At 32.6% G+C, this 24,334-nt stretch overlaps 2 protein-coding genes across 4 annotated transcripts in view; one reads left to right on the top strand and one right to left on the bottom strand.

Annotated features, from left to right (window-relative positions):
• Positions 1 to 64: 64 nt before the first annotated feature.
• The window catches only part of LOC117213778, a 28,829-nt gene continuing 4,559 nt past the window's right edge, over positions 65 to 24,334 (bottom strand). The window contains exons 3-26 of one of the 3 annotated variants that reach the window (XM_033459428.1): positions 22,485 to 24,221; positions 14,705 to 14,869; positions 13,020 to 13,205; positions 12,729 to 12,905; positions 12,280 to 12,445; positions 11,949 to 12,057; positions 11,648 to 11,774; positions 10,815 to 10,881; positions 10,641 to 10,750; positions 10,373 to 10,560; positions 10,121 to 10,238; positions 9,846 to 10,036; positions 9,621 to 9,750; positions 9,321 to 9,541; positions 4,973 to 5,082; positions 3,696 to 3,889; positions 3,128 to 3,580; positions 2,570 to 2,812; positions 2,391 to 2,489; positions 2,144 to 2,298; positions 1,727 to 1,922; positions 1,506 to 1,654; positions 1,278 to 1,436; positions 65 to 1,186 (exon numbers count right to left, since the gene is read on the bottom strand). In XM_033459428.1, coding sequence (XP_033315319.1) covers positions 1,066 to 1,186; positions 1,278 to 1,436; positions 1,506 to 1,654; positions 1,727 to 1,922; positions 2,144 to 2,298; positions 2,391 to 2,489; positions 2,570 to 2,812; positions 3,128 to 3,580; positions 3,696 to 3,889; positions 4,973 to 5,082; positions 9,321 to 9,541; positions 9,621 to 9,750; positions 9,846 to 10,036; positions 10,121 to 10,238; positions 10,373 to 10,560; positions 10,641 to 10,750; positions 10,815 to 10,881; positions 11,648 to 11,774; positions 11,949 to 12,057; positions 12,280 to 12,445; positions 12,729 to 12,905; positions 13,020 to 13,205; positions 14,705 to 14,869; positions 22,485 to 24,221 — 5,571 coding nt within the window. In that variant the 3' untranslated portion in view covers positions 65 to 1,065. The remainder of the gene's footprint in view (positions 1,187 to 1,277; positions 1,437 to 1,505; positions 1,655 to 1,726; positions 1,923 to 2,143; positions 2,299 to 2,390; positions 2,490 to 2,569; positions 2,813 to 3,127; positions 3,581 to 3,695; positions 3,890 to 4,972; positions 5,083 to 9,320; positions 9,542 to 9,620; positions 9,751 to 9,845; positions 10,037 to 10,120; positions 10,239 to 10,372; positions 10,561 to 10,640; positions 10,751 to 10,814; positions 10,882 to 11,647; positions 11,775 to 11,948; positions 12,058 to 12,279; positions 12,446 to 12,728; positions 12,906 to 13,019; positions 13,206 to 14,704; positions 14,870 to 22,484; positions 24,222 to 24,334) is intronic. The other 2 variants (XM_033459429.1, XM_033459431.1) reach the window with 2 other exon arrangements.
• LOC117213782 (carbohydrate sulfotransferase 11-like) lies at positions 18,548 to 21,149 on the top strand. Its single transcript, XM_033459437.1, has 6 exons — positions 18,548 to 19,078; positions 19,195 to 19,343; positions 19,693 to 19,864; positions 20,365 to 20,524; positions 20,616 to 20,815; positions 20,898 to 21,149. The coding sequence occupies exons 1-6, from the start codon at positions 18,935 to 18,937 to the stop codon at positions 21,123 to 21,125; spliced, it is 1,053 nt and encodes a 350-aa protein (XP_033315328.1). The 5' UTR covers positions 18,548 to 18,934; the 3' UTR covers positions 21,126 to 21,149.

Here is a 24,334-nt window from a genome sequence, read left to right as displayed (position 1 = left end):
ATAATCTAATTAGTTTCACGTTATTAAAATTTGCAATACCTACTGAACAACTAAATTTTAATTCCGATAAATATTTTTACTAAACAATAATGATTATTATAAATTATAATTCGTCTAATTAATAGATTGAGCATTATGATTTTAGTAAATCATTATTACATTACATTAATGCAAATGTAATTCTCATTAACATAACTTTGTATAAATCTTTTGTAATTATAATAAAAGTTTTTGGTTTCTTAAGGCACAATGTTTTAAGTACAAGCGTTACTGAAAATAATTTTCACCTAATTGAAACGAATCGTTGACTACAAAGTGAAATATTATTTGATAAATAACATGTTATATAACATTAAATTTCTTCATCTTTTAGGTTTAAAAGTAAAAATTATTTTACATATCCTAGTTTTAATATGTTCTCTTCTTTCTTCAGAATGATGCTTATATTTGATAATTGAGCACAGATTATTTACATAATGTGAATTCTATATATTTGAAATTTATCCAGCTATCTATTCACTTAACAAAAGATGCAAAAAAACATTTTATTAAAAACTGAAGTCTTGAAGATTCTCTTAAGTTTTATCAAAAAGAAAGAGACACACACAAACGTATCATAAAGTGACAATGGCTCAGGAAAACAAAATCCTAAAAATCCACATTATGTAAATAAGTTTCTCTCTTGTTTCTAAGTACACTGCTTATACAATGGTATAAAAAAGAAATGTACGGATGTACATCAGAGTATCAAAATGTTTGGAAAGTTAAAGTCAGTCGACTAGAGCAATCATGCTTCCACTTTTCGTCCATAGCTATCGTGCGATTAAACGTCAGGGAAGAAATACGTATTCGTGCATGGAGGAAAAAATACCAACAAGGTGAAAATTTTTTCCATAATCTACGTGAAATCCTATCATTTTTCCCCGTGCACGAAGGTCGTATTGAATATATTACTGAAACTCAAATTAATAGCTTCAGTTTCACTTTTCGCAAAAAGCAGTTTTGTTGGATGAATTAGATCTAGATGGCAAAGCGACGTGCGAGATTACACGACCAATTGGTTGACTAAAGGGTTTTCAGGGTCTTGTCGATATGTCTTAAAGTTGTTTCCGGCACGGCATCTGTTAGAGCTTTTCGAAATCCTTCGCAGTGCGAAAGACGTCGGAACATCCTTTTTGCGTGGTTTCTATAAAATCGTTTATAAAAATATTAATTCATGAAAGTCAAGAAATTCACAAAGTCATGAAAATTATGAGTAAACTTATACATGTTATTACCTAGTATCGAGATTTCCATCGATTAATAACTTTGCACCCGTAGAAAGTAGCTTATCCTTCACGTCCCTCGGTAAAATTAGAGTATGTTCTGGTCCTATCCGATCGACTATAGAAGCCAACAATCTAGCCGTGGCTGCTCTTACTATGGCATTTTGATGACTAAGTAAATAATACATAAATGAGAATAAATTATGAATTCTATATATTACTAATTGATAAATAGTTTACCTTGCACCACGTAGTACGATGACAGCAATCGTTTTATGAGGTGGAAGATGTTCTATCATTCGGTCCAAGGCTGCGTTACTGTCTGCTCGAAGAAATCGATTGGTATCTGCTGTCCTGTGGAGCAATGACCCGGCTATATCATCGAAATCCTATCAAAAATAAAAATTCTCATTAGAAGAATGAAGAGATTAATGTATTTAAAAAATGCTATGATAATTTACTTGATCTATGCCACGAATCTGCGAGCTAAAAATATCGCCAGCTGTCAAGCATGCGGTTCTCGCCACTTGCGATCGGAGACTTTTTATTTGGCGACCTAAAAGCCGGCTTATCGTTGGGGCAGCGCATACGTCCAGGTATTCTGGTTGTTGTTTTGCGATCTGGGACAAAGTTTTTAACCCTTTCATAGTAATTTCCCTGAAAGTAGAATAAAAATCTAATTATAGCAGTTGATCCCATCTATTCAGATTTTTGTAGCTGTTCCATTAAAGGCTAGAAGTTGAATATGCTGTTAAATATTGCAGAAGGATATTAACAATACTAATCATTAATCAATTAAATTAAGATTATAGTAATTTTAAATAATGTAAAATTTTTTTTCTAATTTAACTTCATTTAATTATCTTGGTGATATTTACCAGTCTTTATTCTCAAGTTGAGCAAAACACTGTTGTACTGTCGGCTTTATCTTTTCCGTTTTCTCCGAGTTTCCTTTGCTTCGACCTCTTACTGCAACCCGAGGGACCCTGGAGGGCTTTCGTTTAGTCGTAACAATTGGTTCCACAGATTGACTCTAAATACAAAAATTATTTAATATATATAGATATATTTTTCGTAATAAAAGTCCTCAAGATTTAAAGAAATGTTTTTGGAAAATTATATTACTTCGATCTTTAAAATTCCTGGTTCCGTATTCGTTTCACTGGAACTATCTCTACTTTGTCCATCTTCCAAATTATTATTCTCATTAGATTCATTAACAAACTGAAAGGAAGTATTTTTATTATCAATGAAAATACAAAAAACCTTAAATCAAAATATTTATTTGTATTCTAGTGGCTTACCCTGAGGGCATTATCATTTTCTTCTATTTGGATAGCACTATTTAAATGACTTTCAACATAATTGGAAACCTCAGTGGATGAATGAGGCCTGGAGGCAATGATGATGGCTGGGGAGTCTTCTGATTGCGATCCCCTGCGTGACTGGGTTGGTTCTTCCAACTGGATAGAATCGCACTGCACCGTAGAAGAAACTGTTTTGTCTTCACCCGAATCCGCCGAATCTTTATCTTCCAATTCAAAACTCTGCGAAAAGAACATAATACAACACTCTTAGAATTTTTAAGATCCTAATTGCTTTTTAGTGGGTTTAATCGAAATATATTGTTTAGTTCAAAAAAGACAATTCTCTCATTTATAGATTACAATCGATGCTATGAAATTTAAACAAATTTTTCTGTATGATCTCTAAATGAAAACCACGACAAATATCATTACATAATATATATTTCTATAACATTTTATATAATGCATGCATTCTGTATATTTTTGTACATTTAAGTTACTCGTAGTTGCATAAACGTCTGCAATCTAATTATGATTTTATATTTATTAACCAACCAATTTACGCGGACTGCCTCGAGAATTACGCCTTGGTGACTTCGATGTCTCAAAATCAACGGAATTTCTACTTGGTGATCGACTGGATTTTTTAGGACTGGTGGACATTCTCGAAAGCGATGGCTCTTCATTTTGGAAGTCCGAATGCAGAATATCACTGGATGTTTGTAAGCTTTCATTTGTTAACGCTCGTTCAGCCGTCAAAATGGATACAATAGATCTTTCTTGGAGGCTCGACACTTCATCTGTTCTTGCATTTTCATCTGACGTGCTGAATTCGCTCTCGTTTTGATTATCTTCGAGATATTTAACGCGCTCCGAGTTTCTGGATACCACACGGTTTTCACTTCCAAATTTTAGCTCTTCTTCGCTGCTCCAGTCTTTGGATCCATCGTCGTCGATCGACGTAATCGTTGCTTCGGTTCCAGTTCCATTTTTTTGGTCCAATGTAATCTAAAATAGGATTTTTACAATTATGTTATAATTCATTCGCAATACATTTAAATAAATAAATATCTTTTAAAAGAGATAATGGTTATTATGAAATACTGTTAGGATTAATATTTACAATAAAATCGACGGTGTCTCGACCAGAAGGACTCGATTGACCGCTGATAATATCAAATGCAGCGTCCACATTTTGTCTATCGGGAGTAGACGATCTGGAATCACTGTCATCTTGAGTATCTTGTACGTCCTGTTCGGTATCTTGGTGGTAGTTATTTTCTAAGGCGTCTGATGATGAAAGTTCTTGGTCATCCACTGAAAAGTAGACCAGGCTATTCAATAACAGATAGTAATAACATATTTCAGAATTTAAGTGTTAATATAATTCAATATTTTGAATAAAATAAAAAAAAAAGTTTATAATATAGAATTATAATAATGAGCTAACGCGCAAATGTCTAGACCGCAGACTCATTTATCTGACTTCCGATCTAAATACCAAAATCGATATGCTGAATATTCATATTTATGCGAATTAAACCACGATATAGACTGAAAGAAAGAAAACAACATACAAATATTGTGCCACGCAATGAAATGAAAAATGCTGAAATATATTATCCACGCAAGAATCAGTCTGGATATTTCCATACATGATGGCGTATCTTATGCTAATCTCGATCTAAATTACGTCTCAAACCATTCTCTTTATATATGTTTATCTTCGATTCATCTATATCTCGAAACGAAGTAGTTCATTACTTAAAAATAAAAATGAGAAAGAAAGAGACCAGATATTATTCCATGGTTAATAATGGTATTTTAAGTGGCATTGAAAGTTTAAGACTGTAGAGAAATTTAGTCTCCCTTTTTTTTATTTTAGCCTATTTACGATTATTTCAAACTTTACGTCAGAAAAATATTGATTGCTCTTTATAAGGAGAGAAGATTTTTCCTACTTCTTTTTTTTTTAGTAAAAAATTGCTCGTTTAGGTAATTTAAACGTTACGAGCAAAATATTGATTACATCGTCCGAGGTTAAGAACCTCGCGTTCCAGTTCGTGGACTTTCGATCGTTCCAGCAGGTCCCACAGGTTATTATGTATCGCTTTTAATGCTTAAAAGTTTACTTGAACGCTTCAATGGTTTTTATAATCCATTTTTCAAGCTCTAATCTATTTGTTTGGCTATAGATGATGTTAAATTCAACTTTTTCACGAATAAGAAATTTCTTGATGAATAATTTTATAATATAGTTTAAACTTAAGAATTTATTCATATAATTTATTTCATAATTTCGATTGAAAAATTGTTATTTAATTATCTAATCAAAATTTACTATAAACTATTTAATTATTTAATTATTTAGTATCTAATATTATTACACCTTATAAATACCTTCATATTGTGCTTCAATTGCATCTACTGTTTTCACACCGAAATGGTCGTCTGGTAGAAAATGATGTTTATTTTTTTCATTATATTCTTCTTCGTTCACTGCTTTATCTCTGAAACAAAATTTTCGACGACGAAAGTTGATTATTTTTTCTTTATTCATAAAAAGTACAATATACAAAAACTTGTACCGATTCATCGTATACTATTATAATTTACGCTATACACTATAGATTTTTCTATACGTATCAACACGGCTATCTTTTCTGCATAAAACATTATTTTGATGAATATCGAAGAGTCACAAACTATACAGCTATAATGTACTACATAGTTATAATATTTTATTTATTTGTTTTGAAAACATACACCGTGTCATTACTCGAATTTAACCTCAAAGGAATTACAGGAGTGGTATTAACAGTGGTAACAATTGTCGAAATAGAATCTTCCTCTTCCTTTCCGATATCCACTGGTTGCCTACATCTAAAGGCGCACGGGCAATAACGAAGAATAGTGTTCGCGATTTTATATTCCTTTCTCCTTGGATTACCAGGTTCTTCATTGAAATTCTCATCTTTCTCGATCGAATTCGACTCTCTGCATTTCAACACTGTCGCCTTGTCGGCTTCTTCAGGCCAAGCACAGTACTTAAAGATCATTTTGATTGATAATGGTTCATCGATCACGATCGAAAGTCCTTGCCATGACACTAGCGCTGTTTACGTAGTTTATCGAAGTTATTTTAGCACTATTAACTTGTCTCATTCTTTACCTTTCACGATTCACTCGTATTTCTTCTACACTTGGCGCAATTAATCAAATATATCTGACGTCTTTAGTTTATTTGTGTTTAATAGTTATAATGATCCAGGTTATCTTTATAATTTTAGAAAATTGCGTATTATTTAATGTATAGAAAATTTTTTATAGGATATTTAGTATTATATTAATTGTTTACTATTTGATGATGGCAAAAGGGGTTGTACTACATTAACTAATTACTATGCTATCACATTATCATGTAATGTAATAATTATAGTACTTTGTATATTCCTTCATTTATTAATTAAAAAATATATCAAATCCTGAAAAGATATCATTTTTAAGCAATCCTTTCGAACGTAATTTATTTACCAACGCAAAGATATTTACAAACTGATTATTGATCTACCATGAAAATAGTATTACAAGTGAATTATAAATTATATCGAATCTATACAGTACAATCGATAAATAATCTTTGTTCGGCTATACATCTGATGAGAGACCTTAGGAATAATAGTTAGTAGTCTTTTGAAAATTATAATAATATAACACAATATTTTTTCAATATAAATTAAGTATATTCTGTTTATAGTAATATCTTTTGTAATTGCGGAAGTTAGAAGATATTTTGAAGCAGTAGATTTCACGTGTCTAGACAATATGCAATTCAAATTTCATATGCTATTCTGGAGCTTCTGCTACATTTCATGTTTATATTCCTAAGGTTAACGAATGATCGATTAACAACCTGTTATGGAACGCTCTTTATCTGACGGCATACGCAAATATGTATAATTATATAGCGGAAAATTTTGAGCTCATTAACAATTAACAAAATATACTAAACAAAAAAAATCAAATAATATTAAACAACATATTAAATAAAATAACGAATTAAATAGAAGTAAAGAATATTATTAAACTATAGTATCCTATTTCTCTAACAATAGAAACTTCATTTCCAAATAGAAACTTAAGTTCCAAATTACACGTACACTCTAAGGGGCGAAAATTATCAAAAAAAAAAATATACAGAAGAATTGAGATAATTAAAAAATCAACAGATTTCCATAACAAAACACTACTTTTCTAATACAAATTGATACCAGATAAGATAAATATCGAATTTAACTTTTTTTAACTTTTACCATCACCAAATTCCTTATGAAATTTAAAAAGCAAAGCTACGAAGAAAACTATCTGGATCTATGGCGCACGCACCGATCGATCGTTGTAGTTTCGCGGCAATTAAACTGAACTGTTAAACTGAAATTACACCACACTCGAGCACATAATCGCGAACTATTAATCTTCGGATCATTTTGAAATCACTTTAACAAATTTCACCAAAGTGAAAATCCTTCAATGGATTTTTTTTTCTGGTTTTTAAGAATGAAAATGAACAAAATAGAGAGAGGGCAAAAAGGGAATTCTAACGACGCGACAAATAACGCCACATGCACGACTGTGCTCATGTTAAACGTCGGCTGTCTCGACGCTGACCGCTGCCACTTCCCTTCACTCCTACCTCCCCTTCTGGTTCTCGGTTCACTTGTAACCCCGCGATACCATATTGAATGGCTATACACTGACCGCAAGAACCCCCCTTAGACATAGGGGTGGAAACGTACACGAGGGTATAGGCGTCAAAAGTGAAAATGAACAAGTGTTATATTATGACACTTCAGACTGTTCTTTTTGTGTTATAAGTTTTGCTTATTTCTTTATTTCTTTCAATGCATTTCCAACTTTTATTTTTTTTTTTATTTTTACTATTTTACTATTGAGACCGTACCAATGGTTGCATATGTTATGAGAGAAGTAGAGAAATGTTACATGAATTTATGACCTAATAATTATGTAATTTAACCTTTTCCAATTGCGAACCTTTCCCGTATGAATATGTTATCAGCACCTATTGTAGAATATTTTTGGTTTAAGTGCTTTTCATATATAATTTTCTCCATTCAAATATTTTATTAAGAATGCAATTGTATTGATTATATTTAATCCCTGGAAGCCGTAAAAATTGATCTGTTTACAGACATTTTAAGGAAGCGTAACTAAGCCCAAGATCATGCCAAGGTTATCACATCATAAATTATTGAATTTGTTTTTTGCTTTAATTATTAACCTTTCCGGTAAATCAATTATTACTTTTTCATTTTATTTTTAATTTTTCCAATTAAATTTCCACTTCTTCCAATTTTTTAAATTAAAATATTGATATTATTATTTTGATATTAAATACATTATATACATATAACATTGTATACAGGGCTTTTATTTTAATAAATAAATCCTTGATAATTATATCGAAGTTAGTAAGTTAATAATAGTACTAAAAGGTTATCTGCGATAATACATATTTGCATAATGTTGAAACATAAAATTCTTTCGTAATTTAAATCATGAATGTTTTTGAATTCCAACACGGCACATTAATCTACCAATGTGATCTACCTTATGATCCAGCAATATATGTAACACTCTATGTGTACATATATTTTCAACTTCTCGGGTATCCACGTCCTAAATTGCAACACAATATTCGCAGAGATTTCTTCTTAACGAGTTGAAATTGTTATGTAAATAGCACTTAGTGGCGTGGTTATTCAAACCGAAATACAATCGCAATTTTCCTCTCACGCGACGTTCGTAAATCAGGGAAACAGAAACGAGAACGAGGATGTATTCCTCAATGCATTATTGCTCATTTTCTATAACATAAAATTGCTTTTCTTAAAATCAAACACTGTAGCTGCTAAAATTTACCAAAATTATATCAAAGCAAGTATTATCATTTTATAAAATAATATCTTTTTAATTATATTTATAAAAATATGAATTTGCATAAATATCCGTAGTCTAATAATAGATAATCTGAGCTTGCTACACTTTGAAATACTATAATCATTCATTTTCAGTGAAATTTAGCTGACCTAAAAATCTGGAAAGGCTAGATATACAACGTCACAAGAATGGAAGCGCCGCCATTTAAGGACGATTCAAAGGATAAAACTGTGAGTCACCTTCAATTCAACATCCTGCCATGAAATCGATCGTGTAAATAGAGTAGATTTGTGCTGATATCACCGATTCAATGATCCTTGTAAAGTCTGCTCTTAAAAAGTGAATTGTCGTGTTCTTAGAAATGCCATTAAGAAATTTTCCCTCAGCTACTATATGTATATATATACAATGCGGTTATGATAGTAAAACTACGGAAACTCTGCATTTGTCGCCTTCCCAGAAGCATAGTTAAGAAGTTATAAAAGTTTGCACGATACGCCTAGCATTATTATAGCCAGTAATTTGTCATGCATGTGAGTATGGAAATAATCATTTGCTAAGGTCTAAGGGGCCGAAGGCAACAGATAGTAACTAGAAAAAGCGACAGCAATACGGGACTATCGATAGCACCACCATAAAATTGCGCCGTTAATTGTAAACTAAAGATATTGTACCACCCGCGGTGACATTTTAGTCACAATTATCGAATCGTAACCATATTCCAGGAATTTTCTACGTTATTGATCGCATTAATTTGAAAAGCAAAAGAATTAATAAAAATATTACTTACATATCAAACATGGACAATGCATGGACTTCATGAGAAGCTGTTCTAACAAAGTGTTGATGGTGGTACAATTGGGATGGAGACAGAGAACGTAATCTTCTTCTGTAAGGGGTTTCGGAACATATTGCAGGAAGATATTCACTAGTCTGGGCATCTGATGATATTACTTCGACATCCGTAATTTTTTGAGCAGCTACATCTTTCGTTTTACGATGAAACCTCATCTGTAATGTAAACATATCATTTAATAGCACCTTATCGCCACTTCATGTGTTAAATATATTGATAAAAATGAATAAGTACCCGTGATATATTTTTATCATTATTTTCTTCAATTTTATTATACCCATATGTTAATGCAGGAGCTGTTTGTAATGGTCGAAAGGAATTTTCATCCACAAACCGTCCCTCTCTATGTGAAGATGTGTTGTAGCTGAAAAATAAAAAAAAGAGTTTAAATTTTCACTAAAATAAATTACATATATATTTATTATTGTTTATTATTCTCGTGAAATAAATTATACTTACATATTATGCATAACAAATGTTTGTTGATGCATATTTCTCGATAGTGAAGGCTGATTGCTTTCAATAGAACTCGACCGAGGATATTTAGACTTGACATCGGATTTCCTTGAATATCGATCTCTTCCCATAAACTTTTGATACATTCTAGAGTTACCGTCCGAAAATGTTTGATTCGTACGTTCATCCATATTCTGAAATATTCATCACGTTCATAATTGTTGTACATATAATTTTAAATGGTATCACCAATACTAGTAATTGAGAAAAATACTTACATTACTATCTATATTCGCATTATTTAAATTTTTTACTGATCGATAATTGTCATGATGCATACTTGTACTTTTTTCTTGTTGATTTCTTCTTCTTTGATGATACATAGTTCCACAGCTCCTATTTATATTTCATTAATTGTGTTCAATCTTTTTCTTTATTCAAAGTTTAACTCATTCGAGAGATGTTAAATTGTTATGCATTTTTCTATTTCTTTGAATAAATTAAAAAACACAATAATTAAGATACACTACCTAACATTTTCTTCTTGAGAATTTGCGCAGTCGCTAGAGTTTTCTGTGCTGTCCTTTAGCCTCCTCTTTAAATTAACATTCATTACTTCTGAATTAGACGATTTATCCATTAGGAGGCCACTAGACTTTGGTACACATTCTCGAGTATAGAGTACAGGAATTCTAGATTCCGTTTTATTGTTGTTTTCCTGAAACATATATGTTCAATTGATATAAATCATTATAATTACTATTACTACAGTGCATTGATATATTTTATGAAATTTACCTTTCTTTCAAAATTATTTTCGATGATATTACGATAATTCGCAGATTCTTTAGTAGTTCCTGAAATTTTCGTTTGATTTCGAGATTTTACGTCTGCATTGAAAGCTTCACCTAAAAATATCAAAACCATTAGCATGTATAATTAATATTAAAAGATTGGAATTATAATACATACCATTTCGTATACTTGTGCTTATATTTCGATTTGCTTGCAAATTCAGTTCATTTTCACACTGTATGTTCTGGAAAAAAGATACATACACTTATATGAAATTATAGTATTTAATAAATTATTACAATTGTTATGAGCTTAAATATGTCATAACTATTATTATAATAGTCCACATATTTTTGATTAACAGCAACCTAAACTACTAACCTGAAATATCTCTAATAAATCAGTAAGATTCAAATGGGACATAATGCCAATCGATCATCACCGGAATTATTTTTCATCGATCTTCTACACGGAATTAAAAATAACCCAACACTACGAATAAATTTTCTCATGTCTACTTACTCGATAAACGAATAAAAAAACAGAAAAATGTGTATTTTCAACACAATGTCTTGAATTCATTCACAAGTAACGTGAAACGATTAATCGTTAATATAGATATTGCGAATCATGATCTACACACATATCGTGTAACATATGATAATTCCATTTCTTTATTTGTTAATAGGGCATTTAACATACTGGTAAAAAGTATAAAATGGTAAAACGATACATTTAGCTATACACCATAATTTAAATTCTTGCAAGTGGAGTTCCAGAATAAAGTGAGTGAACGTCAACAACGAGCTTAAAGTCTCTTTTTTTAGTTTATGTTTTACTAATAAACCCATTGAAATTTTTAATAATTGCTGGAATTCAGTTTCTCATTCCTTCTTATTCTATTCTTATGAATTAAATGAATTAAATCTATATAATCCAAGAATTCTAATAATTACTTGTTAGGTATGGTACTTTATTTGTTATTGTTGAAATTTATATTGAAATTTTACCTGATTTTGTGTTGGAATTATTTGCCATACAACAGGTTGTTCTGGCTTAGAACGCATACCGACTCCAAGTGCAACGAAATTTTGTCTGTCGCTCCATAGATTTTCACGGTAATTTGCACTTTCGTTTCTAAAGAAAATACAGTTATAATCTTCTATTATTTACTAAATTTTGTATTATTTACTATTTTCTATTAGTTACTAATTTGATATATGATATATGATGACATTAAAGAGAATGATAAAAAACATAAATGGAAAATAATGGATACTAGCTTTATATTCGTATCATTTAGGAAATTACCTTGCAAGTTTTTCCTTTTCTGACCTCGTTGCTATAACCTGGCCTTTAGTACGTCCGATACTGGGTGAGATTGAGCCACTTCCGGCCACGATCCAATCGACATCAGGACCTACACGAATGTAATCAAGTTTTGCATATAACTTTCAATATTAATGTATTAAATGTTATACCTATATCGAAAGAATATTCAAAGGAATTTTACATTCTGTTCTTTTAAAATATCAAAATGTCTATATAAATTTTATTTCTGCAGTAACTTTTAATAAAAAGTTATGTCGTAAAAGTTTGAAAATTTTTCATTCAAAGGTAATGTTAAATAATTATAATTTACCTGTAGCTATTTGAACGTTGGGTGAAATTTGCAAACCATACATAACAAGACCGTCAGCAGAGACTAAAGGCAAAGATTTTCGTGCCAGACGAGCTCTAATGGCAGACATCATCGCCTCCCCATCATGATGACCCTCTGATGCACGTTTCCCCGCTGCTAATACCTCCTGAATATAGGATTAATAATTCTATATTAACGTTTCCTTAATTATAATATATATAAAAGATATTTTTATATTACACCACTTAAGATACGTAAAAAAGGAACTAAATCGAATAACAATAGTTTTTGAATAATTCGTGCGTCCCATCAAAGACAAATTAGTGCGCTATTTGGTGAGAATATCGAGAAATATCTCGAAAAAATTTAATTTCAAAAATCTTCAAATATTGTGCATTGTACATGCAGCATAAATAAAGTTTCTCTTATGAATACTATAAAATACGTACCTCGGACTCATAGATTTGAGCCAATACAGCCAAAGTATCAAGCGCTGCCTGTCGTACCCTGCGTCGTCGATCTCTCACCATCTTAGCCACCTTATTAGCCACTGCATCCACTTTGAATTCTGTACTTGGAAACGTTACCAGCGAGAAAATTAACAACTGTAAGGTATTTTCCCTAGTCTGTAATGAATAAAAAAAAGTTTAATCTCTAATTAAATTTGATAGAAATTAATTAAATTTGTAAAACTGTATATAATGTTGTTTTATTAGACAATCAATACAAAAAATTCTCACCTTGGCGTTTCTTGCATTCAAACACTGCGGCTGCAGAAACTGTTCTAGAAGAAGAGCAGGTCTGAGCCTAAGCATCGTGATCCTGGCCAATTGAGCCGCGCTTGGGCCACCGTGTCTCGCTAAACCCCATGCCAATTGTGGCAAACGTTTTCTCAAGGCCTCATCGCTTACTCCAGCTATGACTACCTAATAACAATAAATGATTAAAAACCTTTTCCCATAAAAAGAATCTTAGATGGAAGCATAAGAAATTGGAAAAAAATAAACCTCGATTCAACGGTTTTATTTCGTGACACATGTCCATAAAAAGTAGAATTTAGTGGCATATTATTAAAATGTTTAAGCACTGACGTGAAGAAAGCTTGGAGGTCCAGTTACTAGTATAGGTACAAGTTTGTAGTTTAATTTAAAGAAAACTTTATATTTCTGTGGAGTAGTTTCAAATTGATTAACGATATTTGCTCTCTGTTAGGTCATACTATATTATAGTAGAACAAATGTGAATTTTATAGTTAGCACAAGTATTGCGTTGTGCTTTACCAATATTAGATTTACAAATGAAATATTAAATAATATAAAGTAACAGGTCTTGTAATGTAACCTGGAAATTTTTTCTTTTTTTTTTTCTTATTTCGTATGAATGTCATTTTGCACTCATAAAAAAATAGATTTCATGAAGCAAAAATGATGTATTTTTATCAAATGGCAATGTGCCATTCAATGTTTACGTGACCAGAAGTAGCAAGCAATCTGTAGAATATTTTCTCGTGACCTAGGTGGTATTTTAAGTCCTGTAGATTGTAGACTTTAAAGAATGCTTGACAATGCAGAATTACACTAAAGTTCATGAGAAAAGTTTCAAACTGTAACTTCGTTATTATTTACGAAACATTGCTATTTTTAAGGTATTCTAAATAAGAATAACAATATTTGTAATAATAAATAATATAATGAAAATAAAATAAGAATGAGTTCTCAAATTTGTCAATACAAACTAAATAGAAGCATAGCATAGTATGAGCGATGTTAAATAAATCTACTGTCATCGAATCGCCCGTATTAGAGCACATAAGTAAGATGACGTTCTATATCAGACACAAGCAACTCGTGGCGGTACATTGCTATGATAAATCTACTTAGCCCGTGTATCATCCACACAATTATACTAACCAACATTTTTCTTGAAAAAGATGGTACAAATTAACAATTATTTTTGTACGATATTAATAAGAAATTACAATATATGTATGTATGTATATAAGAATGCATGCTGGTAAATATGGCTTTTGTGCATTCCAAAGCATTTTATAATATATCTTTATCGCTATGAGTTTGTAAATCATGAGATGCAGAATGACACTTATTGTTTATGTATATAATAGAAAAAAAACATAATACAAAAAAAATTTAGCCAGACATGAATATTATATACGCAAAAGTAAGAATATTAACTAATGTTCTCTGAATTAGAAATTTAGTTGATAATAATACTTCAAACACATGAGGGAAAATATTACTTTCAAAACTAAAACGTGGAATAAATATGTCAGTCACTTGTCTCACAGAAATGTACAAGTAACAGGACGAGGATGTATTGGTGAGCCACAGTACGTTAAATTAGAAAGTAATACATAGGAATGAGTAAAGCAGTTAGATTGATTTAAGGGGGCAAATTTGCGAGTTACCTTCGCCACGGCCAAGCCTGCAGCAGCTACACGACAGCTCCTTTCACAGCCCAGCACTGCATGCAAAAGAGATCCTAATCGCGGTTCTATCGCGATCAGAGCAGAAGACGTTCGCAAGGCGGACGCTACTCGTTCTAAACCTCTGACACGAGCACGCCAGTCGTCCTGTAATCGTTTTCTCATTTTATATAATTCCATTTAACCATTTCTATTTCTTTAATTATTTCTTTATATTTAATGAATTCTCTGTTTACTATGAATTCTTACAGGATTACCTTAATACGAAGAACACCACTTTAACAATGAATACAAGAAGGAAATGTAAGAACAAAGAATAGGGTTGTATATAAATATTCTACTTCAGAAATAATCTAGAAGGCACTACTTCTTCTTTAATATTTATATATTAAACATTTCATATTTTTACATCTACATTTCTATTTATGATGCTATGTTTTAAATATAGTGGACATTTATATTTGACATTTACTAGTTGGAAATATTTTACCTATTGATTTGATTCATATATTTCTTAATTTATGACACTATAAGAATCTTTCTGTCATATATTATTTGATCGCCTTGCCTAACTTGATCTTCTAATAAGATAAAAAATTTGATATGTTTGATTATATGTGAAGAATGAATATACTATATATGGTCTATAGTCCGTTATTGACGACATAATTGACTTATTTTTTCCTGAAGAACCGCTCTCTTCTTTGTTATATCACCAATGACAAACTAACTTTTGTGTTGTCAGAACGCTCATATGGAAAATATCATCTATACGCAAATCCGTTGGTCAAGAATCAGCAGTCGTCGAGTGAACATTATCGATCGTTGCAGCAAGTCTGAATGCAATGCACTTGGAACATCTGCATTCACTTTTCGATTCGGCTCTATTTACACGGAAATGATCAATATTATCGACTTTACATAATTCCATTGAACCTGTGGAAAATTGCGGAACTACGTAAAGTTTGACTACTGCATAAATTTACCCATTTGATTTTTATATCTTAATCCCTCTTTCTAAATTATTAAATTAATGATTGAAATTCCTGAGGTTATCAATTTTTAATTCCATACTCTGTCTGAATTTTACTCTATATAATTATGTTCTTTAAATATATTCTTCTTTCTCACACTTTTAAACACATCTTGATTACGCGTACTTGGGTGTATCGAAACGAAGCATACCATCAATTGCATTTCGCCGTAACGAATTTCAAGATTCCCCGTAAAATCCGATCCATCGTGGAACTCTGAAATTGCCACCTAGATTTGCATATACACAGAAATGAAACTTTCGACGCGAGGCGACGTGTTGCACGCAACAACGTCCCTGATTATTTTCTTGTTACTCACGAGTCTTGTTTCCCTTGGCGGCGCATAATATTGCGCGCAAGGAAATCTCTCTCGTTTTTCATCCGTAGAATATTCATATTAGCGCCGTCCAGACGCCTAAGGACTATTTCAATGGCGTCCAACCGGTAGAAAACGAAACAGCATGCATAATTCAGCCAGTGTTTCACTGTCACGAGGATGGGAACGTCGTCGAGAGGGGAATACTTGGTGGAAGTGCGATTAATCCAGCTAATCGTGTAGTATGCTACGATTCTTTATGGATGTTAGGGGTGGAGAAATTTTACGAGGAAAAAGGCGATAACGAGCAATAAAATCAACGTATTAGTTGACGTATTTACATACTACTTATAAATCAGAATCCTGATTTGAAACGTAAAAAATACAACGTTTTGTTTTAGGTATTCACAGGATTAGGTTGATTATGGGGCTTTTGTAAATCAGTAGCCGACTGTTTTGAAATGACAATTTGTTGTGTTTATCTCTAAATACGTATCATTTTATATTAAATAAAAGTCGATCATATATACATATAGAAAATGATTTCCTTTATACGAACAAGTTATTGTTTAGGATCGAATTATATGAACTTATAACTGAGCTCCTATTATTCATCATTCGTTAATCCTTTGAATATGGAGACTGAGTCTTTGAGACGCACCATATGACAGGAATTCAGTCGCAACATGCACCGAGGAAGGCGAAATTTTTTGTTAGGCGCGCATTTCTGAGAAAGTATATTGAAATAATTAAAACACTGAATTCCACTACATTAAACCGATGTCATTTATTCATTCGTATTCTCATTTATTCGAAGTCATTTGTTTCCACACAATCAGAATATGAATCATTCGTTGTTTTATGTTGCGTGTACTTTTTCTGACCTCTTTATTCTCCCAATTTTTCCTTTTTCAGGGTATAACAAGAAACAACTGTAAAATAAACGTATTTAAATAATATACGATTAACGGAATATGTAATTGTTCAATTAACATTCACTTACATCTGGTTCAAGTGAAATCTGCTGGAACTTATAGTTGATAAAATTTTCCGACCTTCTATAGGTGCCTACAGTATGCCATAAGAGCAACTTTTTTAAGCGCCTTTAGACACTAACAGTAGTCAAAGGGCTAAAGTCGTACACGTGTGATACGCAACTGAAAGTCTGAGTCGAAATTATTGTTCAATCTCAGGACTTAAGTTATCAGAACGTCGGCTCCTATTATGTCGGAACTAATAAAAGCAGCTGGTTGTGATAGCTGGTAAACTCCATTATCGGAACTCGCCGGTTATCCGAACTGCCTTGTCCCCGACATGTTCGGATAAGCGAAATTCCACTGTATCATTTTCCATTATATATTTCATTTTGTATTTACTATGCATTGTCCCGTTTCTTGACAGAGCGATTATTAAAAAGATGGTGATTGAAAACCGAATAAAAAAGTCAAAAGTTAGATAAATAATTAATTCGTGTGTGAAAAGGAATCTCGCTACTTTGCACTGAGTATTAGATATGTGACGTATGAAATCGATATTAAACGATTCTATCTGCTTTTCTACTTCTTATTACACGGTATGTAAGTGCGCGACATTCATGGAAAGGCATAGAGCGACCTTGAACTTCCACTGAATGAAAGAAAGGTACTTTCACGGTCACGAGGAGCGCAACATTTTTTCACGATATCGATAATCGCGTAAAGCTATATTACTTTCTCTTTTGAAAGTGTATCAGTTTTAAATCACTGACATTAACAGATTATTGCACAAAACATACATGTATTACTTAAGATATGAGTAATTAATAATATCGTATTATCGTAAAATTACAAAATTAAATATTCTTAGCTTTCGTATAACATTTTTGAATAAAACTTAAAAGACATCGACCCATAATAAAGAATAAATCAAAGATTACTTATACATATGTTACCTTTAGTTTGCAAATTATGTCTATTTTCAACGTGAAATGTTACGTGAAATGTTTTTCTTATCATCAAAAATACAAAAATCTTCAAATAGTAAAAATATAAGAATGTAAAAGACGATTTAAAAAGAAAATTCACAACTTTTGGTTCCTTTTAATCAAGTAATTTTCATAATTAACTCTGTTCTAGTAAAATTCCGTAAAAGATTTAAACGTTACACGATCTAATTTCAGTACGAGAATATATTTTTTTATCTACTCATCGATCTGACCATCGAAATACCTGAACCAAATTAGTATGCAACGGAGTCTCTTTCGTGCTGAAATGCCTTCAACTTAACTCCAGGAACGGCTTTACTTGATAGCACCAGATATCTTTAATCTAGATTATAGTGTAAATAAATGTTTATCAACGTAACCATACATTTTTCTTTATTTACAAACGTTTAAGCAACCTGTGTTGTGATAACAAGAATTTTTTCATGACTCTAGATCTTGAACATACTCATGTTACTGTTAAGACAATATTTTGCTGTACGTTTAAATAAAACACGTAGGAAAATATTTAATTAGCTTGGAGAATTCGAATGTAAAATTTAAAATTTCGACGTAAAGATACTTGGCACGGGTTTAGAGAGTTGCTAGATCCATCAGTGTCAGAACACAACACGAAACCGGTCAGTCAGCGTCTTGCCAGAAGGAAGAACGAATATTTACTTCATTCTTCTCTTAAATATTCTTTCCGTCTGTGAAATGACACGCAATTTTTACATAATATTTTTAGAAATCTTTTAATCAATCTTTAAAAATAATCTTTGATCATGTTTGTGACAGTGTACAAAAAGCGTTTAGTGTTTAATAATTTTTTTTATCATATAACAATGAGTGAAATAATCTTTAAAGTTTAATAATAATTCTTAGAACGAATAAACTTCACCATGTTTAGAAATCATAAAAGAATCACTATCCAAATTTTGAAATATGTTATTGGCTGTGGCTTGATCTTTTGCATCATAAAATCGTTACTCGTGGGAGATGAAAATAAAGAAATACCAAAGTTCAATGATCTGGAGAAATTACTGGTAGGTGAATAAATTTAATAATTATAGACAAGTTTGCGAGAACGAAATAAAAATGGAAAGAAAAGAGTTTACTACGTGTCTATAATACGTATCAACTTCAAAATTGGTCATTTTAGATTACAACAGATGTGGAGAATTCAAAGCGGTTGTTGACCGTGAGAAACACGTGTCAAAAATATAATCTAGGGATGTACAAAAATCCTAATAAGCCTTCTGCATTTAAACATCCACCAGCACCGCAGTATAGTGTCTTTTACATTCTCAGGTTTGTAAATACAGTGAATTATTTCAAAAATATTAATTTTAATTTAACATATTACTTACTAAAATATTAAACAATACTTAGAAATACCATTTTCTAACTGCTACTTATTTACCTAAGACATTATATTGAATAATGCTTAAAAGTCTTAATTTTTCAATTACTTCATTTAATAGCAGTAATATATATTCCACGAAATTAAAAAATAAACATCACGATCAATTCAAATGAGTAATGAAGGGGAACGTTTCACGCGTTGAAGATAGTAGTGTTTAAATAGAATCGGTCGTTGTGATTATTCTAACAATAACCGATTCAATTAGCAGCACTATCTACATTATTTGCCACGCAGATCACGCGATCTTTCATACTGTCCAATTTACAAAGCCGGCAGTACAACGTGGATTTACAATTTATGTCTCCTAATGAACGTGAGGGAGGAGGAGTTAAACAGTGGAAAGGAGCAGATATCGACCATCGCCAGAAAGGCGATACCGGAACTCGAGTTTCCAGAAGCGGACGAGGTATACTTCCATCTGTCATCGAAACTCTACTCACGCAATTTTACTAATTACACGTTTAATATGTGTACGGTATATCTATAATTCCCAATTATATAACTAACGAAATTAAACAGATACAAGATGTAATTATTAAGGTATAAATAGATACAAGATGTAATTATTAAGGTATAAATAGATACAAGACGTAACTATTTATTTATTACAATCGCGTCTCGCTAGCTGACCACGGATAAGAACTTTGTCTTGTACACCTTAGTAAATTCTTTATATCTTGCTTTTCTATTAAGTTCCAGTGAAATATACCAGATATGCCTCTTCATATTTTGCTCAAACTTCGTATAATGAATAACTTTCTTAACGAAGCAGAATTAAAAATTCGAACTCCGCAACAGTATTAATTCCAGAAACCTAGTCTTAATCCCGCTCGCTCTCTCAGAGCCCAGTGATTTAAATTGCGATCAACAGTGTAAAAAGTGACTAAACCCGTGAAACTTACGCAGGCGCTAAGAGCGACGAAGAAACTACTGGTAGTAAGGCACCCATTTGAAAGATTGCTGAGCGCGTATCGCGATAAGCTGGAAAACTCTGTGGCTGGAAGGGAACACGGGACACTTCACTTTTATCGGAAGTACGGCAGCAAGATTGTTGAAAAGTACCGTGGTAAGTCACGACAAGTTATCGACCGTGATGTACGTTATTCGTTGCTCGAGCACTGGGTTAATGGCGAGGCTTGTCACTCTCGTTTTTTAAGAGACGAATTTCATGCCGCCTGGAGAAGATCTGGTAATCAGACGAAACGGTGAACCTCCACCAGCGGGAATCGAGCCAACTTTCCGCGAATTTGTGCAATACTTAATTCACACTGATTTGGCTAATTATGGAGATGATCATTGGATGCCGTATTATTTGTACTGCACGCCTTGTGCAATTGATTACGACATTCTTGCGAAGGTAGATCAATTGCATGATGTTATTATTAGATTACAGAAATGTTCAAATATGTCAGAATGTCGTAAAGTATAACGTTTTATAGGTAGAAACATTATGGCAGGATCAGATTTATACGATCCATAAGTTGCATCTTGAAGATGTGATTAAACCAAGATGGCGACATAGTGGTGGTTATCAGAATGCATCGAAAATATATTTTGGTCAGTTGAACAGAGAACTGGTACAAAAGTTTTATGAAAAATTTAAGCTGGATTTCGAGCTTTTCGATTATTCGCCAGACGACTATTACCAATACGCAACAGCTTCTTAAAATTCTATAATAAATTTTTCTATAGAAACGAGATCTTTCGATCGATGGTTTCTACCCTTGATCCATCCATTTTCCATCCTGTTATCATTAATTAAAACTTAGCTATTATTTCTCATAACCAACTGATTCCGAAAAATATTTCTTCGAGAAATTTGATTAACGTTATAAAATTTATACAACTGCCTTTTCATACTTTTCAAACTTAAACAGTAAATAGTAGTAGTAATGAATTTTAATGAAGGGAATAAATTTTTTAATGAAAAAGATTCGAAATAACTTTGACTCAACGCTGCTTCCAGTTAATAAATAATCTGATTAGTAGGTTATACCTAAAGTAAGCGTCATACCACAGGATTTTCCTGTTATAACAATGAGTCGTTACAGAGCGTGTCAGTTTTTCGTTCCTTAGCTGTTAATTCGTCGAAAAGGGGAACCATCGACTTTAGGACAGATCTTTCTGATACATTACACCGAAGTAGGTCAATCGATTTCCACGGCAAAAGTTCGTCGCGTGGTGTAACGTGATTTAAACGCCATCAATTAGAATCGCTTATGCGTGTATCGACTCTTTGTTTCTTTGTCCAATTTTTCCCTCGTCTCTTTTTTCCCGAATTTCCGAATAGCTTTCGCGTGCAACTGTGCATATACTCGATGCATCGATCGATAAAAAATTCAGAACGGGCCCATAGGCCATTAACGTAGACCATTGATTAACTTAAAAGTCACGTAAATGAGCAACTAACGTCGAGTGCTTATGTTACGAGTGCCGTTCCTGTTGAGCATCGATTCTTCTAGGCTCTTGAAAAATATCCATTCTTATTATCCTTCCTACACGATAGATCGTGGAATAATTTCCATTATAAAAATTTTATGATTTTAATCATGAGCGAAATTTTATTCCTATAAACTATATTTTAGAAATCAGCGTCTTTCTTTACAGAAACAGAGGAAATTCGCACATTCATTGTTTTGATATGTACTTACGTACAAGAGAATTGACTAGATTCGAGGGAATTCAGCTATAATTTCGCGCGTGCATACGTATCTACTATACAGAAAAATAGAAACCTGATTCGTGATGGAAATAATTAGTTTCATTACAGTTAAGTATCTAGGTAAGTGGAGGAACGAGAATTCGTGATGTAAATAATTAAAATTATTAGGTTTAAGTAGTATGTCCGCAAATGCTTGATAAAAGTTAATAGTATAAATAAAAGTGAAATTATTTCTCTAAATTTCTACTAGATCTAATGCTCTAAATTAATTATAAAATTATATTTAATCACTACACCATACAGAATAAATAATTCAAGATATGTATACACATGCACGAATAAAATCCTTTATTGCAAAACTTACTTTATTATGCAGATCCTCTAACACTTCCTGGTCAACCAGTCCAAGTTCCTCCCAGCTTGGCTCTCCTGCTATAGATTCCATCTCGTCAACCCCATAAATAGTATTGCCACTTTTCTCAATCACACTTGCACCCCCTTTATCGCGATTACTCCTCGACGTTCGTTCACAATCAACATTTCTCAACGACTCACGATCACCATTATCGTTCCTCGAACTACTCGTTATGCAACCTCTTAACTTCGCAAAATCTTTCTGCACAGTTTCATTCTCGTTCACCTTAATTTGATCTTGATTTATTCTCGAATAATTCTGTTCCATTTCGTTATTCTTCACCACAGAACCAAAGAAAGAATCAACTTCCTGGTAATTTTTTAAAGATTTACTTTCCTCTTCTGTATTCTTCTTCTGAACATTTTCGGATATTTTATTTTCTAAATTACTTTTCCTATTAACATCTAATTTCTTATTTTGGGCTCCAAAATCGTCAGATTCTAATTTTGAGGTTTTAGAAATTACGGGCTCCATTGTCAACGAAACATCTTGCTTTTCATTTTTCCATAAAATCTCATCCTCAGAACTTTCAGAATTATTATTCTTTACATTTGAATCCAAAATGACATTTTGAGCATTCTGGACCAACCTAATCTCTTCCTTCTTGACTTCTTTCACCTTCCCACCCGTTTCAATAATCTTCATGCACTTAACGTCTCCATTCTGGTCCATATTATGTTTACCATCTTTATCCTCCGATCTACTCACGGTTTTCTTCTTCTTCAACTGCTCAAGAGCCTTAGCTCCGCTAAGCAATGGACTGTTAGTCCTAGTAAGAATACTCTTCTTAGGACTCAGATCCGCATTATACGTATACATTTCTCTTTTGGGACTACTAGAAACGGATCTAGACGCTCTTCTAGGCTTGCAAGACTCTCTATGAGGACTACAGGGCTGAGAAGAAGGTCTAGGTCGAGTGATGGGCATTTTGGTAACTGGAGAAACCGGAAGTGGAATCTTAGTTTTAGGAGTAGATTCCAGAGACTCTGTATCATCACTATCTGGAGTTCTTAGTTTAACAATTTCGCCCCCAAAATGAACTCTTCTGGGCGTTTTTCTTTTATTAGGATCTTCCTTCCCTTCAGCTTCGTTTTTTACATCAATTCCACCTTCTTCTCCATCCTGCTCCTGTTCACTGTCATCTTTTTCTTCAAGAATAGTCATAGTGATGGCTGTTTCCTCGTTAAACTTAATCTCTGTTTCTAATACGATCCTAGCAGCAGGCATAATCGTATTATTGACTTCGTCCTCCTCTTCAGCAATACCGGAAGTGTCACTATCGCTCTCCCATTTACCTTCCAAGTTTTTATTCTCCACTTTCTCCACGTTCTTAACACCTGTATCTTTCTTAGAACTTTTCTTAGCAGATTTTACATTGTAGATCTTGGACAAGATTTCAATATTTCTTTTCAGCTTGTTGTCGTAGTCCTCCAAGTAACTCTCGAATTCTGCTATGCCAACTGCGTCCCGGATCTTCATTAACGATTTTAATACAGCTTCCTGATGCGGTACCTGAGCTAAACGCGAGGCTAGAGCTATCGTCGCGTCCTTCACGAGTCGAGGATCGGGCAATGGGCTGTTGGTCGATGGAAATAGCAACGAAGGCACGCTTAAGATCACACCGGTCGTCACGTTAGTCTGGAAGGAGTCCCGTACCTCCGAACGGTTCAGCCCATCCTGAAGAATCTGCAAGAAAATGGTCGATGCAACTGCATTTAGACATCGATCCACGATAATACAAAGATAGTGGGGAGATTACAAGGTCATGGATTGCTTGCGCATCACGGACATGTCCGGCA

This window comes from Bombus bifarius, unplaced genomic scaffold (genome assembly GCF_011952205.1).
Source record: "Bombus bifarius isolate JDL3187 unplaced genomic scaffold, Bbif_JDL3187 scf7180000009125, whole genome shotgun sequence".
In the NCBI taxonomy this organism is placed as follows: domain Eukaryota; kingdom Metazoa; phylum Arthropoda; class Insecta; order Hymenoptera; family Apidae; genus Bombus; species Bombus bifarius.
This window is presented reverse-complemented; position numbering and strand designations above follow the sequence as displayed.

Bases quoted from the DNA above. Each gene is read 5' to 3' on its own strand.
- LOC117213782 (XM_033459437.1), top strand. From the start codon at position 18,935: ATGTTTAGAAATCATAAAAGAATCACTATCCAAATTTTGAAATATGTT. The intron at 19,344-19,692 runs GTTTGTAAATAC...TTTGCCACGCAG, and splicing joins AGTGTCTTTTACATTCTCAG to ATCACGCGATCTTTCATACT. The intron at 20,525-20,615 runs GTAAGTCACGAC...TCGTTTTTTAAG, and splicing joins GATTGTTGAAAAGTACCGTG to AGACGAATTTCATGCCGCCT.